Source organism: Artibeus jamaicensis, unplaced genomic scaffold (genome assembly GCF_021234435.1).
Source record: "Artibeus jamaicensis isolate MK-2021 breed Jamaican fruit bat unplaced genomic scaffold, CSHL_Jam_final scaffold_1964, whole genome shotgun sequence".
In the NCBI taxonomy this organism is placed as follows: domain Eukaryota; kingdom Metazoa; phylum Chordata; class Mammalia; order Chiroptera; family Phyllostomidae; genus Artibeus; species Artibeus jamaicensis.
The window spans coordinates 21,551,176-21,571,364 of NW_026522030.1; the positions used below are offsets into that span (position 1 = coordinate 21,551,176).

Genomic DNA, 20,189 nt, shown 5'->3' on the forward strand with positions numbered 1-20,189 from the left:
ATTAAATGGTTCCTAAGGAGTTGGGACCAACATTGGTAGGACTCCTGGCACATTTCTTTTTACAATCAGATTATAGAGTGAGAATTCTATCTGATGGTTGATATATGAAAAAATCTCATTGAAAGTATATTCAGTAATGATAGTAAACTGAGACAGAATGATGTCTAGCAGGTAGATCACCATCTGAGGCTCAGGATATTCACCAATTTGGTAAGGGGGCCCCAAAAATGAGATCGTCCTATGGTATAGTGAATGTCATAACCAAAAGTATGAGCTATATTGGAATGGTTTTTCAAAAACTAAACTCCATCGCTTCTTGGCCTTCTGACAAAAACCAAGTGTAGTATCTGTTCTTATCATTTTAATATCTGATACATCCTCTCTCCGAGGACATTATATTAAATGGATTTTTGGAGCTGGGAGGTGGAATAGGAGGCTGCTCCATCCACTCTGCGCGTTGACCCAGTATTGCAGTACTTCTGGGAATGGCATACCAAGAAAATAAAGAAATAAAATATTTTAAAAATAAATAAAAACTCAGCTCCAACCAATGAAATAACTGGTTCAGGCAAGGACCATCAGTGACTGCTAAAGTTAAAGGTTGTTGGGGAAACAGAATATTTACACAATCTCAGGTATCACCCCAGATATACTTAATTACAAAGGGGAAAGGTAACTTTACATTGGAAATATCTGGTATATACAGATTTCTTAACCAAGAGAACAAACTAAACATCAATAATGAGACAAAGTAATCTTATGTGAAGGAAACATGTACATAGTGTTTTTGCCAAAAATGTTTAATCTGATTCTAAACACGAAGAAGCAATTAAAAACAAAATTAAGGGACATTCTCAAAACTAGCCTGAACTCTTCAGAAAATGTAGTGCTTTAAAAGACCAAAAAAGAAAAGTAAGGACATTTCATTAGATTATAGGAGACTGCAGAACCAGCAATATCAAATGTAATGCACCACGAACGCTGACTAAATCCAAAAGGTTATCAAAACATTTAACATCTGTGATTTCCCCTTTTTGATTGTGGTGAAGGGTAAATCAAAATCTCTGGGCTGGGCAAAGACACAAACAGGCTTTTTCAGCCACCCACCCCAGTGGGCACGCTGTCGCCAGCTGAGAGTTATTAATCATAAAAATATTACCGATGGAAATACAAAAATGTGAATGTGTGGAAGAGAGAGAGAGAAAAAAAAGACTGAGAATCTCACAAAATGGCTGTAGCCTGGCCCGTCCTACTGCTGCACATCCACTACCACCTCTGGTTAAAGTGGTAAACACTTTAATGTTAAAGTTTTTAACACCTGCGATGTTAGCTGTATTCCGAGCTCTGTGTACTAGGAAAAGAAAGTGCTTCGTTCCCAATACCCACCTGAGAGCCCGCCGCTCTGGGTAATCGAGGTCATAGTCATAACTTTGCACAGAGTCAGTGCAAGAGTCCCGGCAACTGCCGTGAAGTAGCAGCTGCTGTGGCAATCGCACAGGCACAGGAAACTGGTGCAGAGAAGCGTTGGGCTGCGAAGTCGAATGGTACGGTGGTGGGATGCTGTTGCTGGTCTCACTGCGGTAGTCACTATCTCGGTCATCCACGGCACTATCAGGATCTTCAAAAGCTGTGGAACGAGCGTAATCAATCATAGCACCCCAGCTTTATTTAGTGCTTTGGAATTTTCTGCTTCTAACTTGGGGAACCACAAGCCTTGAGAACAAGAGCAAGCTGGACCGCACACGAGTCCAGTGACTTCCAAGCCATGTGCAAAACTGTCTCAATGCCCACAAGTCTCCCTCCTTATCAAAAGAGATAGAACACTTGGTTTAATTTTAGTGCTGATTCTTGAAGGAGTTCCAAGGTGCATTTTCACAATGCAGAATTCTTTTGAATTGTACTTCTCTAGCTATAATACCCATAATGAAAACCTGCTTTTAAATGTCAAAAATAGATTCTGGTCTCTGCTATCATTAAAAAAGAGCAAAAGGAAAAATAGTAGCTTTTCCATACCTTAAAAAAGAAAAAATTTGTTTAAAATTGACTTGGTGATTTCAGACTTTAACATACATGGCTGAACCAAACAAACAGGTCCAACATCAGAAGCTTGTCCAGTATATCAAGAAGGTCAAAGCCAAGGCTTAAAAGTCAACCAAAAGCTCCAGATGCAGCTGAGAAGAACGGCAGTTTTACTGTCTTGCTGCAGCATTGGGTTTTTTAAATAATTCCCATTAAGCACTCACACTCGAGGTTCAGAATTCCTTTTGAAAGCATGGGCTGAAGAAGAGGAGAACACATGCACTGCCAGTGGGATCGTGCTAACAGCGCAGCCAACTTTATCTAACAGTAGTGACTACAGTTTCATAGAATTACTTTTGTTTTTCAGGGCACACTAAATGATGAACACAGTTATACAACCTGCTCCAAGCAAAAGTGAAAATGTACAACACTGCTCGGAAAGGAAGCTCAACCTAATAATGCTTTATATTGGGCTGGCCAAAAAGTCTGTTAAGCTTTTTCCATAAAATAAAACACACGTTTTTCATTTTCACCAATAACTATATTGATATGGACATTTTTAGTATGTTGGCTATCTCCCCCTACTAGCTTCTAGAGGGGAGAGGCCAGGGATGCTGCTAAACATCTTCTAATCTATGAGACAGTCCCACAGCAAAGGATTATTTGGCCAAAATGTCAGTAGTACTAAGAAACTTCACAAACCACTGTTGATGCATTCAGTCAGTCACAGCACCTTCTCCATACACTGCACAATTTTTTTTTGCTTTTCAGTTGTGTTTTTACCTTTCTTGAAAAGATAAAACATAATATGCCTAAAATGTTGTGTATCTTCTTCCATCTTCAATATTAAAATGGCTACACAAAAAATTCACCAATTTTGGTAAGTTTTTTAAAAAATGTATTCTGATAGGACAGCTGTCACAATACAATCTAATAAAATTGTTTTGAACAAAGTTAAAGACAACTGAGCACTACTAGGGCCATTGTATGGAAAAAGCTCAACAAATTTTTTGGACAATGTAATAGATTATTTTATAGGGAAACCATTTCTGACACCATCCCCATATGTGTCTAATTAACAAATTCCCATATGTCCTTTCTTGCCAAATTCCCATTTGGCTCACAATGAGGAAAAGGAACATGTATCATCCCCCAAATTGGCATATATTTAGCAAAGGATGGACTCCTCATATTAGTAATTTTTCAAAAACCCCCTTGGTAAAAGTGCGGGAAATGAAAGCCTCTTGGAATATGATAAAATTAGGCTCATACAATTTCTCATGAAGGAGATAAGAACCTGCATCCATTCCTCCGAAATAGAAAAAAGTTAATGAACTAGGGGGGAAAAAACCCAGACAGTAATGATAAAAGTTGGGGACAAAAAGAAGGTAACAGGAGAATAACCTTTTGGCTTCTACATTATACAACCTAGTAGATAACTCTACCAAAATAGACAGGGAGCACAAACATATGGGTTTTACACGCAAGGAAGAAAATTTGAACATTGGATTCCAGACAACACTTGTGGATACAGCAGGATGCAGGGGTAAGTTTTTCCCACTTGAGTTTAAGAAAACATGTGAATATAAAAGAAGAGGCTTGTGATCAGAACTCCAGGGAAAATATCAGTACAAGAAAGTGACTAACCTTCAAAATGGACAGGAATAAGATTAGTCAAAAACTAGGGGGTGCAAAGCATTCTGCTTACAAAGCATTCTGATCACACATTAGGAGAAAGACTTTGGAGACATTGGTTTTAAACCCTGATGCATCTGTTGTTCCAAAGACTAGAAAGGATCAAGGGATAAAAACCAGTATGCCCTTCAGATTTCATTCTCCCTGAACCCACAGAAGCAGTAAGTGTGAAAAAAGTCGGTACTGTATTATTCATGCATACAGATAAGGTGGAAGATGCAACAAAGGAGACAAAGCAAAAAGTCTACTTAAATTTTGGCAGGAGAAATATTAGCACATAACCCATAAAACCAAGACTGAGTCCCCCAAGGGAGAGCAGTGATACACAATCCTACTGATTATGAGGCCAGGCAAGGGTAGCTCAGCCAGAGGTAGAAATCCATGATCCAGAGCCAGACACTGCGTGGATGGGACCTTCCTTAGCTTATTACTGCATCCAACCTATTACTTCTAAATGATGCTTTGCTTTTTAATTTTGCTAGGCTAAGGGGAGGAATATCCCAAAATTTTCCTAAAGGCTAACAGTATTTCTACACTAAAGAAATAAAGTACAAATATTAAGAAACAAAATGTCTATGGAAAGAAAAGGTTGGGAGTAGAAGAAAAGAGAATATGAAAAGTAGGAGGAAACAGGAGGAAGGGAACATATGGAAGCGAAGTGAGATGAGAGAGAAAGGGAAAAGAAGAATGTGAATGGGAATGATAGAAAATAAACCTGTAAAAGTAAACTGGGGAAAGAATTTAATCTGGGGCAAATATGGTCATGGGTGCAGAGGAGGCAATCGAACAAAAACGAATGAGATACTGAACAAGGAGGCTCTCCCTTCTGTGGTGGTCCTGGATTGAGTCCCTGTCTTTAAACACAGAGTACAGACAGAACTTTACTGGCCAGAGAAAAAAGGAAAAAGAATTCAAACTTTTCTTTTAGATCTTAGGTATTTTTTTCTTTTGTGTGTGTTTGCTTTGATTTTTTTTTACTTTATTTTTATTGTTTACACTATTACACATATCCCCATCCCCCCCTTTGTCCACCCTTGCTCCCCCTTCCTTCTGGCCATCACCACACTGTTGTCTGTATCTGTGGGTCATGCACATATGTTCTTTGGCTAATCCCTTCACCTTCTTTCATCCAGTTCCCCCCTTACCCCCCTCTCCTTTGTCAATTGGTTAAAACCTTAAGTTATCTGCACTCTCTTAGGCTGCATTTGAGCAGTTCCCTAGTGAAAATATTCAGGACTCAAATCACAGAAAATACATACTCCATGAGAAATTCCAGTGATAGGACAAAACTTGGCCCCTCTTAGGACCTACTGGACACTGAATCAGTGGGACTCAACCAAACCCCCTTGCCAGCTGGATAGCACAGCCAGTAATGTCAGCCCAGGGCTATATATCTTGCTGGAAAGATCTGGCTACCCACTCTCCAAGCTCTTAAACAAAGCTGGCCTCCAGCCTACCTGAGTTGCTTTAAGAAAGTCCTCAGGCTCTTGTTCACCACACAAAACCAATGACTTTTCCCAGAATGAAACACCTCCTTTTAGTCACTGCACTCCCTCGTGACTAAACCAAAGGAACCAAACCAAACCAAACCAAACCAAACCAAACCAAACCAAACCAAACCAAACCAAAGGAAAGGGTTTCTTACACCCTTTCCTTTGGGGGCTGAGGGTACTACTTGTCTCTGGGAAAGAAAAGTCAGGAGATCCTAGCAGGACTGTAACTGGGACTTTTGATTGAAATTTATTACTATCATACACACACAGTCTGCAAGAAACCAGCCTGAAAGGATGTAACATTTCACTGCAGATAACCATCTCCTGAGATTTAAAGAGGGGAGGGGAAGGGGATGAAATTGAATATGCTTATATGCATGAATATCCAGCTTCATAGTTCAGAGAGAATATGTTAAAGGGTAAGATCAAGAAAATTATAAGGAATTCAAATTCTTACGTACTCTGCTGCTCTCCCCAGCCCAAATAAGTCCAGTGACCTAAGAACACCGCAAGTGGTAGCAAAGAAAAAGAGTGACAGAGAAAATTTTAGGAAGAATTCAAAGATCACTTCCCCATCCCAATTATTATATACCTTACCTTATTTGAGCCTACCCTACTTGTATTCCATTAATTTTACATAACATTAGAGGGCATCTGCCTACTACCAAGCATAATACAAATCTGCATATAAAGTACCTTTGCACTGTGCTAGTCACTATATAGAGAATAACAACCACCCAAAAAACCCCACTGCTTCTGTACTCTTTTAAACCTCTTCCTTGCCTAGAATATCATTTAGAAGCTAATATACCCTTCTTTACTCAAAATGAGGAAAAAATACAACCTGCTTCCACAAAAGCCTTCCTTGTCTCTCGGTTCATTAAACCTGAGCCTACCGCAGTACACCCGTGAAAAGCTCAGCACCGATACAGTGGGGGAGTGATTCCCTTGTCTGGAAGCAATGGTGACCAATCTTCCTGCTCTCTACTGAAACCTAAAAGGCCAGTGAATGGTCTTACTTTCTCTTTTTCCAATAAGTAGTAAAACACTGTAGCTGTTGGTTGCACAGAGATGGCCATTTTTCCTCAATTACCCATACATTTTTAGTAAAATCTATTAAAACACAGAAGCTCTGAAGGACAGAATAAAACATTTTCTACTCATTTTTTCAAAATAAAAGGTTCTAAGTTAATTAACTGTAAACCCTATCCTAAATTCAAACTGAATTTGAGGCAACAAAAATTACAAAGAAATCACTAACAAATAGGACTTTATCCTAAGAAACAATGAAAAATTTGGCTTCCTCTGGGTATTGAAATCAAAGCTAAATTCTTCTGGCCCTGCCATGTACTGGATATATAATCTTGGAAAAGGTAGAGATGTTTCCTATCTCTAATATGAGAATAATGATAGCATAAGTGTCACTGTTTACTGTAAGGATTATAAGAGAAAATTAGTTTGTTATGTTGCCAGATTTTTGCTTGCCTTATAGGTGCCCAATAAATGGGTGGTGGGAAGATCAGCACACCATGGCAGTCTTATTGTCTGCAGAGAGGTCGTCAATGTCTGGGTTAGAACATTCTCAGAGTTCTGAGAGTATGGTTCCCTTGAACGCTTGCCTTAAGACTCAAAATTCTGGAAGCATCGAATGATGCTAACACAGGCTAACTTCATTACCTGAGCTAACTTTCAATGGGGATGTGGGACTACTAGTCACAGGCTGTTTAATTTAACTATATGTTGAGAAGTCAGTTTTCTTCCTATGTGCTTACCTTCTTCCTACCACCTATGTCTTCTCAGAAAAGACACATTCGTTTACCGAGCCATTTATTATTTTTTTCACATTTCTTAATTGTTCAAGTACAATTTTCTGCATTTCCCCCCACCCCAGCCCAACCACCCAGCCCTCCCCACCTCCATTCAGCCCCCACCCCATTATTGTCCATGTGTCCTCACTGTGCCATTTTTTAATTTTAATAATTTATTTAACTTTCTAACCATGGATGGAGAGGAGGTTTAGCAGAGAATTCTCCCAGGCCATAGCACCGTTGCCATAGCAACTGCTAAGGGTAATTACTTCATTTCTTTTTAAAAGAAAACTGAAAAATAACCGCACAGAACTTCAGATTATGTCTTTCAACCTAGATTGCTTCAGGCAAGTGACAATGCTGTTTCTCAGTTGAAACTCGGGGACCACAGAAGCCTCTCCTTGCAAGACACTGCCTCATCTCTGAATGTTCCATAGCTCTGCATAGCGGTTACTCATGCATAGCAGTTTCTCATGCATAGCAAGTGTTCAATAAATGTTTATAGCATGAATAAATCAAACATATGATCTGACCCCATCTACAGGATTCAACCCTAAAACATGAAAATAACAGTAGTTATGCTCTCTGATCAATCAGTTCCCCTTTGTCACCTCCGTCACTTAACACTGTAAGAGAAATAATTCCAGGTTAATGAAGGAAGTTTCCTTCTCCACATCAAAAATACACTGAAACATTTCACTAAACAATAGAAATATTAATGAAGACAGTTAGGTTTTGCTAGGCACAAGTACCAAGAAAGGGAAGGGGGGAAATGTTCCAGGGAGATGAAATTATACATGCAAAGTCACGTTTAGTGAACTGAAAATAATTCTAGCATATCTGAATGAGAGGCTTCAGGGTTATAAAAGAACCAGATCAAAGCAGGTCTAAGTAACATTAAGCAATTTAGTAATCTTAGGTATTTGGAATTATCTGGAGGGTAATATAGAGCTAACACAGTGTTTAAGACGGGGAACAACAAGATCAGATTCATCATTCTAGAAGGACAGTGGTACAGTTCGGCCAGGAGTTGGCAGGGTAGGGGGACTGGAGACTGGTGTCAGGGAAGCTGGTAAGCAGGCTGCACTGACCCGATGATGGCTTGAACTAGGGAAGTAGCAGAGAGAGTGAGGTGGATACATTCCTGAGATATTTGGAAGGTAAAATCACTATGGTTTAACAAGGTTTTGAATGTAGAAAGTGAAAATAAAGACTATATAATAGCCTAAATTTTAAAAAAATATATTTTACTGATTATGCTATTAGAGTTGTCCCATTGCTTTCTCCCCTCTCCCTCTGCTGTGCATCCCCACTCCCACCAGCATTTGCCTAACTTAGTTCATGTCCATGGGTCATACATATAAGTTCATTGGCTTCTCCATTTCCTATACTATTCTTTTTTAAAGTTTATTTACCTTTAGAGGGGAAGAGGAGGAAATAAGTATCAATGTATGGTTGCCTCTCGTGGGTCTCCCCCCTTGGAACTGACCGGCAACTCAGGCATGTGCCCTGACCGAGAATTGAACTGCGACCTTTTGGTTCATAGGCCCGTGATCAATCCACTGAGCCACACCAGCCAGGGCCCTATACTATTCTTAATAGTTCCCTGTATATTTTGTACCTACCATTTATGCTTCTTATTCCCTGTACCTTTATTTTCCCCCATTCTTTCCCCTCCTCGTCCCTGCCTATAACTCTCCATATGATTTTCATTTCTGTTATTTTGTTCCTGTTATAATTGTTTGCTTATTTATTTTAGTTTTTGTTTTTTTTAAGTTCAATTGTTGATAGTTGTAAGTGTGTTGTCATTTTGCTGTTCATAGTTTTGATCGTCTTCTTTTTCTTAGATAAGTCCCTTCGACATTTCATATAATAAGGGCCTGGTAATGATGAACTCCGTTAACTTGACCTTATCTGGGAAGCACTTTATCTGCCCTTCCATTCTAAATAATAGCTTTGCTGGATAGAGTAATAGATGTCGTAGGTCCTTGCTTTCATGACTTTGAATACTTCTTTCCTGTACCTTCTCGCCTATAAGGTTTCTTTTGAGAAATAAGCTTATAGACTTATGGGAACTCCTTTGCAGGTAACTGCCTCCTTTCCTTTTGCTGCTTTTGAGATTTTTCTCCTTACCTTTAATATTGGGTTATATAATTATGATGTGCCTTGGTGTGTGCTTCCTTGTATCCAACTTCTTTGGGACTCTCTGAGCTTCCTGGACTTCCCGGAAGTCTATTTCCTTTGCCAGACTGGGGAAGTTCTCCTTCATTATTTGCTTAAATACCTTCTCAATTTGTTGCTCTTCCTTTTCTTCTGGCACCCTTATGATTCAGATATTGGAACATTTAAAGTTGTCCTGGAGGTTCCTAAGCCACTTCTCATTTTATTTGAATTCCTGTTTCTTTGTTCTGTTCTGATTGAACGTTTATTTTTTCCTTCTGCTCTAAACGATTGAGTCCCGGTTTCCTTCCTTTCACTGTTGGTTCCCTGTATATATTTCTTTATTACACTTTGCATACCCTTCACTTCTTCTATTTTGTGACCACACTCAACCATTTCTGTGAGCATCCTGATTACCACTGTTTTGAATGTTGCATCTGATAGGTTGTTTATCTCTTCATCTGTTAGTTCTATTTTTGGAGCTTTGATCTGTTCTTTAAATTGGGCCATATTTTTTTGTCTCAGTATGTCTTACTATACTACATATAGCAAGGGGCTGAGCCTTAGGTATTCACCAGGGCAGGGTAACCCATGTTACTGCATTGTGGAGCTATATGTGCAGGAGAGGTTGGAGAGGGAACAATGCTACTTGCTCCGTTCTTGGCTGCCTGTCAGTCACTTCCTCTACTACCCACAAGAGAATTGGTCCCTTCTAGTGCTGATTCCAGGGTGGGTGGTTTCGTGTACGTTCCAGGATGCTGTGGGTCTTTCCAATGAACTCTCCTGTAAGGCTGAGAGTTTCTCCTGAAACTGCAACCCTCACAGGTTTTTACATCCAGAGGTTTTGAGGCTTTATTTTCCCATGCTGGAACCCTGGGTTGTGCAGTCTGTCTGGTTCCCCAGTTGCTCCTCCCAGTTTATCCGTACACAAATATGAGATCACCCAGTCTGCCAACCATTGCCTCACCTGCCCCAGTCCTCCAGCCGCTATGCATCCTCTTGGCCCCTTCTACTAGTCTGGATGAATGTTTCTTCTTTATCTCCTTGGTAGTTGGACTTCCACACAGATAGATTTTCTGGCAGTTCTGGTTATTTTTTGTTTTTAAATGTGCTGTTGTCCTTCTTTTTGTTGTGCAAGGAGGCAAAGTGTATCTACCTATGCCTCCATCTTGGCAGAAGTCCATATTGCCTTAATTTTTTAGCTTGAGCTGAAGGGTAGATTAAATGGCATTCATTAAGAAAGAAATACAAGCCCTGGCTGGTGTAGCTCAGTGGATTGAGCTCGGGCCTGTGAACCAGAGTATTGCGGCTCGATTCCCAGTCAGGACACATGCCTGGGTTGCAGACCAGTTCCCAGCAGGGGACACACAAGAGGCAACCATACATTGATATTTATCTCCCTCTCTCCCTCTCCTTCCCTTCTCCTCTAAAGATAAATAAATTAAATTTAAAAAAAAGAAATACAAAAGAGGGGTAGGTTGAGGGAGAGGACAAATTAATTATTAGATATATTCACTTTGAAGTATTTATTAGATATTCAAAAGAATAAGTCTGGTAGACAGATGACTATATGGGCGTGGAGCTAAGGAAAACCATGTGGAGCATAAGACTGGGAAGTTTTCAGAATACAAGCTCCCATGAGGAGGGAGATTTTTCTACTGGGTTCATTGCTATATTCTTAGCGTCTAAACAGTGATCAGCACAAAATAAGTCAATAAATAAATAAAGAAATGGGTAAAAATTAAAATGTAAATAAATAAAAATAATGAGGCAGAGAATGCAGGATAAAGGGAGAAAGCTATATAAATGGAAGGAGGAGGAGAAGTTAAGGAACAACTACATTTATAAAGCAGACAGAAATAGAAATAATATAAAAACCTGACAATACAAAGTGTTGATGAGGCTATGGAGCACCTGGAAATCTCAGACATTGTTGGCAAGAAGGGAGAGTGGTAAGCCACTTAGGAAAACAATCTGGATATTTCTTATAAAGTTATACACACACCATACAACCTAGCAATCCCCCTTCTATCATTTACACAAGAGAAATAAAAACATGTTCACACAAAATCCTATAAAGAATGTTTGTAGTTGTTGAATTCATATTCACTGAAAATTGAAAACATAAGTATCATTCAAATGGTAAATAGATAAAACAAACTGTTGTACATCCATAAAGTACTACTCAGGAGTAAAAAAGGAATGAACTACTGATGCACACAGATGAATCTCAAATGCATTATTATAAGTGAAACAAGCTAGACTCAAAAACCTACATAACATAGGATTTCATTTATATGACTTTCTGAAAAAGGCAATACTATAGGGAAATAATATATATTAGTGGTTGTCATGGGCAGGAGTGGGAGAGGCTAACTGTAAAGTGACATAGAGAACTTTTAGGGTTCATAGAACTGTTCTATATCTTGACTATGGTAGTAGTTACATGACTGTATGTGTTTGTTAAAACTCACAGGACTGGCTGTGACTGGTGTGGCTCAGTAGTTTGGGTGTTGTCCCACTAACTGAAAGGTCACTGGTTCAATTCCTGGTCAGGGCCTATACCTGGATTGCAGACCAGCTCCCTGGTTGGGTATGTGCAAGAGGCAACCAATTAATGTTTCTCTCAACATCAATATTTCTTTCCATCTCTTTCTCCCTCTCCTCCCCCTCTCTAAAAATAAAATCTTTAAAATTTTTGTTTATTTTTTTCCCACAAAATAAATTTATTTTATATTGTTCAAATACAATTGTCTCCATTTCCCCCTCACTATTCTCCTTGAAAAAAAATCTTTTAAAAAATACATATGACTGTAAACAAAAGAATCTCCCCCCAACCAACATTGATTTCTCTCCCTCTCTCCTCCCCCTTCCCCTCTAAAATCGATTTTAATTAAAAAAAAAAAAAAGAATTTTACTATCTGTAAATTATACCTTAATAAATATGACTTTACCCAGCCAAGATGGAGGTATAGGTGGGAAACACTGTGCCTCCTTGCACAACCAAAATTTGTTGTCCAAAATTAAGGACAACAAAGATTTAGAAACAAAAACACAACCTGAACAGACAGAAAATTGAACTGTATGAAAGTCCGACAACCATTCAACCAGACCAGTAAGAGGGGTGGAGTCGGCAGCTGGTGGAGTGGGATTGCAGCAGGAAAAGCAGTGGCTGCCAGACCCGGGAGTGCAGGCTGCATGGGGCTGACCACAGTCACACATTTGCACAAGGAAAAACAAGGTTTCAAAGAGGGAGTTGTCAACATGTGTTAAAGTTCTACACAGTAGTGAAAACAACACTGAAAAAAGCCCCTGGATTTAGAAACAGAGAAGCTACTAATAACTTTAATGACGGGAATTTTAATGAGCTAACGCTAGAGCACACACTGCTCAGAAGCAAATGCAAGCACATGCAATGGAATAATGAGATATCAAGAGATTCCACAATTCGTACAGGAAAATGTTGAATGTAAGCAAGGTGGTTTGCACTGCCTACCACAGGATGCCAAAGAGGAAGTAAGCAGGGAAAAGACAATGGCCAAGTGAGTAACAGAAAATACTGAGTACACTAAGAGTTTATTAGAAAACCAGCAACATTCTCAAATTGGGCATTCACACATATCAAATGAGTGTCACACTATTTTAATGAGCATGCTAATATTTCCCACCTCCCTGGAGCCCCAAACCTCAAAGCCAGCTCACCCATTTAACAAATCACTAACCAATTACCTTCTAACTCAGTGGCGCCTGATACTAAGTCAGGCAGTGTAGAGAACTAGGGTCTCCACTGGCAATGACATTGTATTTACAATGCTATGTACTTCCCTCAGATATGTTTGCATACCAAGTATACCTCAAGTGCAAAACCACTGAACTCCAGACACTTTGAAACCAGAAAATACAGGACCATTCCCAAAATTCCTATCTACTTTATCTCCCATGTCCAATCGGTAAAAAACTTAATTGTTAATTCCACTGAAGTCTCCCTCTTATTGTTCCTTCTTCCGTCCTTATCAAGGAATTTATTACCTCATGCCTGAATTATTACAAATTTTTGGCTGGACTTTCAACCTTCTAATCTCTGTCCCATTCAATCTACTTCACAGATTGGCAACTATACTAATTTTCCTAAGTCCACCTTGTAATCACATCATTACCCTTTCAATAATTTACAATAGTTAACCTTCTTTTCCACTTGATTTTCTTTTTTTTATTGTTTTTCAATTACAGTTGTCCCGACTTTTCTCCGTTGTTCACCCCTACCATGCCCCCAACAACTCCCACAATCGGAAGAATGTGTTTATCCTCCTGGTGTTTAAAACCCTCTATAACATGATACCAAATAAATAACAAATCTTATTGTTAACCAGTCCCCCAAACAAAACCTTTGACATTGACGAACAAGTATTCTCACAGTTCCTATGCTTGCCACACTCAGATGGAGAGAGGAGCGAGCTCCATTTCCCCTACCTATGCCCCAACTTCTGAAGCTAGAATGTTGTACACTTCTACCTTGTTGGTGTATTGCAAATGGTTTGAGCTTTGGAACCAGACAAGCCTAGGTTCAAAGCCATCACCTACTATCTGTCTGACATTAGGCTGGTTAACTTTCTTCTGTCAGTCATCTATAAAAAGTAAAGAGTAACACCCCTTACCTCTCGGATTTGCATAAATATTGAAAATCATGTATGTTGTATTTAACTACCCTATGCCAAACAAATAGTAATTACTCAATAATGTTCCCTGTCTTCCCTTATATAGTTGGTACTTATTCTTAAGTTCCACTTAATTCTTAACAATGCTCAACAACTCTAGTACAGTATCTCTGTTAACAATCAAAATAAAAGTCATCTGCCTATTTCTTAAAAAGTTGAACATATACCTACTCATATGTTCACTCATTCCACTCCTAGATATTTAACCAAGAGAAATAAAAATATAATTATAAAAATGTTCATATTTTCCATAATAACCAGAAACAACCCAAATGCCTATCAACAGAGGAATAAATGAACAAAATGTGGTATAGCCATATAATAGAATATGACTCAGTAATAAAAAGAAATGAATTACTGATACACTCAACAAAATAGATTATTCTGAAGAACCTTATGTTGAGTAAAGGAAGCTAGACACAAAAGAGGACATCTGTATGGTTCTATTTTTATAGAACTCTAGAAAACCAAATTTAATCTTTAGTGATAGAAAGCCTATCAGTGGATGCCAGGAGCCAGGGATGAGGAGATGGATGAACTGCAAAGGGCACCCAGAAACAGTTAGAAGTAACAGGAATGCTCTGTATCTTGATTATGGTGGTTGTTTCCCTAGTATGTACATTTGTCAAAACCAATCAAACTGTACACTTTAAAAGGGTGAGTCTTTTGTATTTACATCTCAATAAAGTTGATTTGTAAAAAAAAAAAACCTGCCTTAGAAGTTATTATTTGTTTGCCTTTGTTCAATCCATTCCAACAGTAGCCTAGGTTGTAAGTTCCTTGAGTGTAAGACCCTAATCTTTACTTCCTTACTTCTCCTAATGCTCAGCACAGAAATTCTACACTGAATAAGGATGATGAATAAATCAAACAGGTTCTTCTTTATTTTAGAAAGCAGTGTCTTTAAATTTATTAAGAATTACTTGAGACTCTTGTTTAAAATGTAGATTCTTAGATTCTATCCCCAGAGATTCTAATTCAAAATGCCTGGGGTAGTTTAGGAATCTGCATTTGTTGTTGCTGTTATTGTTGAAATCTGCCTTTTCAATAAGCAACTTCAAGATTCTCGTGCCTATGAAGCCTGAACGACGTTTAGAAAAACACAGCTATAGAACTGCCTATATGAAAAAAGCCAGTCTTTCAGACAGAAGCACAGTGGCTCCTACACTGACAGAAGACGGAGGTAGCCAGATACACTAACCTACGGAACTCAAAGCAGTTCAGTGTAATCATATGGACAAGCGAAAAAATTCTAGCAGGTCCAGCACCCAATTAAAAATGAATCTTTTTTCTTAAAAGGCAAAGCTTCTGCACTTACCCCTATTGACTAGGTTACAGCATCATACCTACAGGCTACCTCTGCCTATTACTTCTTGTTTTACTGGAAAATGTAAGAAGTCAGAAGTAGTCACATTAAAAAATAAGGTCTATAATTATCAAACAAAATACCCCCAGGCAACTGTTACATCACCAATTGCTGGTCAGTTTTTCTACGACAATAAATGACAGCATATTTGAGCCCCAGACTGTCTAGGCCATGACAGGACTCACCTGTTACTAAAATGTGATAATTACTAGGTAGTTCACAAAGGACAACAAAGTCAAATATTAGGAACTAGTCCCTTCCCCCTTGCAAGACAGTAGATAAGTACCATAGAACTTCCCTTCCATGGAAAATAGTAAAGAACCCATAATTAGGAAAAGCACTTCAAGTCTAAGACAGGAGAATGACAAAAAGAAAAGAGGATATTGACCAGCCTTTCCTGTGAGAATATAGATATAAAAATTTAAAAAATGTACAAGCAAATCAAACCTAGCATTATATTACAAGAATAATTCACCCTCTGACTGGTATGGCTCAGTAGCTAGGGCAACATCCCACAAATCGCTGGTTCATTTTCAGGTCAGAGTACATGCCCCAGTTTTGGGCCAAGTTCTCAGCTGGGGTTGTGTGAGAGGCAACCAATTGATGTTTCTCTCCCTATATTTTCCCTCCCTTTTCCTATCTCTAAAAAGAATAAATAAAATATTTTTTAAAAAACAGTAATTTACCATAATCAAGTAGGGGATATTACAGAAAGGCAAAGATAGTTTATTAATAAAAATTAATATATTCATCCATTAATAAGTCAAAGGAAATTATCTGTAAACAATTGGTTGAATGCTATTAAGACTTTTGAAATGGTCAATATCCATTCCTTATTTTTAGTATAACAGCTATACTGAAGTATAAGGTGCAGAAAAGTGCACAAATCGTAAGTGTTCAGCTCAATGAATACAGTAAACCCACACGTGTAACCAGCACACAAATTCAAGTAACAGAGAATTGCCGGCACCCCAAGAGACCTCTTGCTCTCCCTTTTCAGACACTCAACTACCCTTTGAAATAGCTGTTTCCTCTGCTTATCCCATTTTGAACCCCCCAAAGCCACACTGCTAATTCCCTCACCTCCTTCAAGTCTTTACTCAGAAGTCATCTTCTCCCTGTGGCTTATTCACTAGCCACCTTAAATTTTTAACTCAATTTTAATTCTAGCATTTTCAATCGCCTTTCACCATCTATTCTTTTATTGGTCCACTCTCTAACATCCTATTTCCTTTATTAATTATGCTTATTATAGATCTCCTCCCACCTAAAATATTTGTCTGTTTTGCTTCTTAATATATCCCAAGCACCTAGAACAGAACTTGGAATGTGTCAAAAAGTTTGTAGATGAAAAAAACCAAGGGCTGGAGGGAGAAAGTGGGAGGGAAGAAGGGGTAGTATGGCTGGATATGAGAAAACAAGCATCAGTAGCAGGAATACATAAATAGGTACAACCTCTCTACAGTATAATTTGACAATATCTAACAAAATTTAAAATGTGTATATTCTTCACCCCAGTAATTTCACTTAATAGAAATGCATTAATTCAACTAATACTCATTGAGCAAACATACTAGAAATACATAGATAAGCCTTTCCATGCTCAAGAAATTTACAACCTACAAAAGAAAATAAATATTAATCAAATAATTACAGATATTACATGCTATGAAGGAGGGTACATAAGGTATATAAAAGACTTTATAATGGAGGACAGAAGATCTATTTGTACATTTATAAAAATGTATTTTACAAAGTTACTCACTATAGCACTTTTAGTAGCTACAATTTGGGAACAAACCAAATATCCACCAATATAAGTGTTTTAAATTATATTCCACTCTGGTTGGTGTGGTTAAGTGGATTGAGCACTGGCCTGTAAACTGAAAGGTCGCTGATTTGATTCCCAGTTAGGACACAGGCCTGGGTTGCAGGCCAGGTCACCAGGTGAGGGCATGTGAGAAGCAACCAATCAATGTATGTCTCACACATTGATGTTTCGCTCCTTCTCTTTCTCCCTCCCTTCCCCTCTCTCTAAAAGTAAAATAAAATCAATAAAATATAAACAAATTATAAAACATTCCAATTATGGAATATATCAAATTTGAATCCAATCAATCTTATAGGCCCAACCACCAATTTAGAGGAAAAGGACAGAAGGACACCAATTTACAGAGGACAGAAAAGTATGTTAAACTAAACTATACCATGGAAATGTATTGAACAATTTAGAATATGGGAAACTATAAGCCAAACAAAATCAAGTAGTCAAATGACTTGATTATTACCATAAAAAACTGCAAGGAAAAAAATTAAGAGGTAGAGGAGAAACCCATAGAATAAAAAAAATTATAATATACATAAAAAAGAGAAAACAAGCAAAAGTAAACTCTAATGTTTAATGATTCATATGAAAAGCATGGAAGAAAAAGCAACTGCACTATCATAAAAGTCAGGATAGTAATTACCTTCAGGGATAAGAAGATTGTGATTGGGAAGAGGCATGTGGAGGGCTTTCTGGGGTGCCTATCTCATAATTCATTAAACTAAATGTTTGTTTTATGAGGCTGTCTATAAATCTGTGTTATATCCTACCGTAGATTTTTTAGATGCATCAAACTACTCACATCACTACAACCACCATCATCTGACTGTTCACTCATCTGCATACAGTCTTCAAAGGCTCCACACTGTCTTCAAGATAAAACACAAATAGCTTGCTATGTGTCTCTCTGGCCTCATCTCTAACCCTTCCCCACTCTTACTTCATTTCCTTAAGCCATCTAGAATTTTCAGCATGCTTCAGTCACAATTTTTCATCTTACTGCCCTAGTATCATAAACTCTTTTCTCCTTCTTTACCTAACTGACTCCTACTCATGCTTCAAAATTCAATTTATGGCACAGGTTTGTGGTAGGAAGAAATGAGTAAGTAGAACACAAGGGAATTTTAGAGCAGCAAAACTATTCTGTATGCTACTATTAGGGTGAATAGGTATCATTATAGATGTCAAAACTGATAGAATGTACAACAAAAGAACGTACCATAATGTAAACCTATTAGACTTTAACCCTTTAGACTTTAGTGGATTAAAATTTTTTTTTCCAATTCAGATATCATTTTTTCTGGGTTGCCTTTTCTAACCATCCCAAAGTTGAATTACGTTTTCTTCTTCTATACTTCTCTACCATTCATTCACTTATCAAATGGTATCAGTTACATGTTCCTTCCTCTCTGGACTTGAGCTCACTAAGGTCAAGGACTTTCATCTTTATACTTCCAGTGCCTGCCTCGGTTCTTGGTTTGAGGAAGAAGTATTCAATAATTGTTTCTGTAATGAACAATTCTATCAAATCTATCCATAATTCTATCAATTATGTTTTATCCATCAATTCATTTCTTACCACTTTGTACCAATGAAATGGATCATAGAAAGCCATGCTTCTATGGGAATAACATATTGATAGATATCTATCTCTATATATATAGATACAGATACAGATATCAGTGATATGTGTGTGTGTGTATCACTGTGCCCAGGATAGGCACCTAAGTGTTTAATCAAATGAAATTCTGACACATTAATCTGACATTTTTAACATGCATAATTGTGTATCATAGTAATTGAAACAGAAATGATAAGTTGATGTAATGACTGCAATTAGCCACCTCAAATTCTTTCTGGAAGAAGACAGGATAGAAATAAATAAATAAGTGAGTCAGAGAGACTACAATTAAACATTTTTATTTTTATCAGCCAAACCATATTGTTACAGTTTCTTACTATTTTTGTTAGTTTGCCAGCACCTAGAATCAGCATCAGATCAACTGCTTCCACTGACAGCACATGTACAGTGTAAAACTCATCACCCACTCTTACTGACAGATATCTTAGATGCACTGACTATCCTACTACTAAAATAAGACTCCCTGTACACTCAGAGTTTTCCTGTATCTAAGAGTCCTAGTGCTAGAGTAGCAGAAGCAAAAGCTGTGGATTGACTAGTCCTTTACTACCAATACCAAGAAAGGAGAATATTTCAGCAAGTATTAGCTTCCTTAGCTTGGAATGAGGGAGTGAAGGGGTTATCTTTTGAATCCTCCCTTTATACTTTCATTTATTCTAGTATGAATATCTTTATTTTCTATAAGTACATTCCAAATTGGCATTTTCAAAATTCATCTCTGAACACATGTATTCTGGAAAGCCTTCCTAAACAAACTACATTCTTAACCATTTGCTTCTTCCTCTAACACCTCAACAATTCTTTCTAACACCTCAACATGGTATTACATTACTACCAAAAATGAGCTGAAAGGAACTGCCCACAATTAAAACATAAGCAGAAAGACTAGATGATAAACCTGAGAAAAAAAGTTTGAATAGGATACCAAACAAAAAGAAGGACCCAGTTACTAAGAGCCAAAACAGGAAGTCAGGGAATAAGAGGACCAGGATGGTAGAATCTCCAGAAAGGAGTTTCTGAATGAATCATGGAACAGGAACTCTCATAATGTATGGCTGTTGTCATTGTGCTCTCTGTGATATGATTTCTAGGAAAGCTGGCTATACCAAAATCCAAGGGAAGAAAAAGCACTTTGCTAGTGAGGTGAAAATAGTGCAGCCTCTTTAGAGGACAATTTTGTCATATCTTCCAAAACGTTAAATGCATTGTTAAATGTACAATGCTTTGACCCAGCAATCCCACTACTAGCTCTTCATCCGATATGTATACATGTATAAAATTATATATGTTAAAGTGATATCAACTTCAGCATTGTAATAGCAAATACTGAAAGCAACTTAAACATCCATTGATAGCCATTCCAACCCTAGGTATGTACCCCAAAGAATCAAAAACAAGTATTCAAACAAATGCTTATACACAACTGTTCATAGAAATACTATTCACAATAACCAGAAGTTGGAAAA

General features: G+C 37.9%; 1 protein-coding gene and 1 non-coding gene across 8 annotated transcripts in view; one reads left to right on the forward strand and one right to left on the reverse strand.

Moving 5' to 3' along the window:
• UNC13B (unc-13 homolog B) overlaps positions 1-20,189 on the reverse strand; it is a 210,726-nt gene that overhangs the window by 101,441 nt on the left and 89,096 nt on the right. For all 7 annotated transcript variants that reach the window (XM_053656261.1, XM_053656259.1, XM_037144451.2 and 4 more), the window contains one exon: positions 1,387-1,627. In XM_053656261.1, the coding sequence (XP_053512236.1) occupies positions 1,387-1,627 (241 nt within the window). The remainder of the gene's footprint in view (positions 1-1,386; positions 1,628-20,189) is intronic.
• Positions 309-499, forward strand: LOC119048789 (U2 spliceosomal RNA). The gene has a single exon (XR_005082393.2). It is a non-coding gene; the product is annotated as a U2 spliceosomal RNA (small nuclear RNA).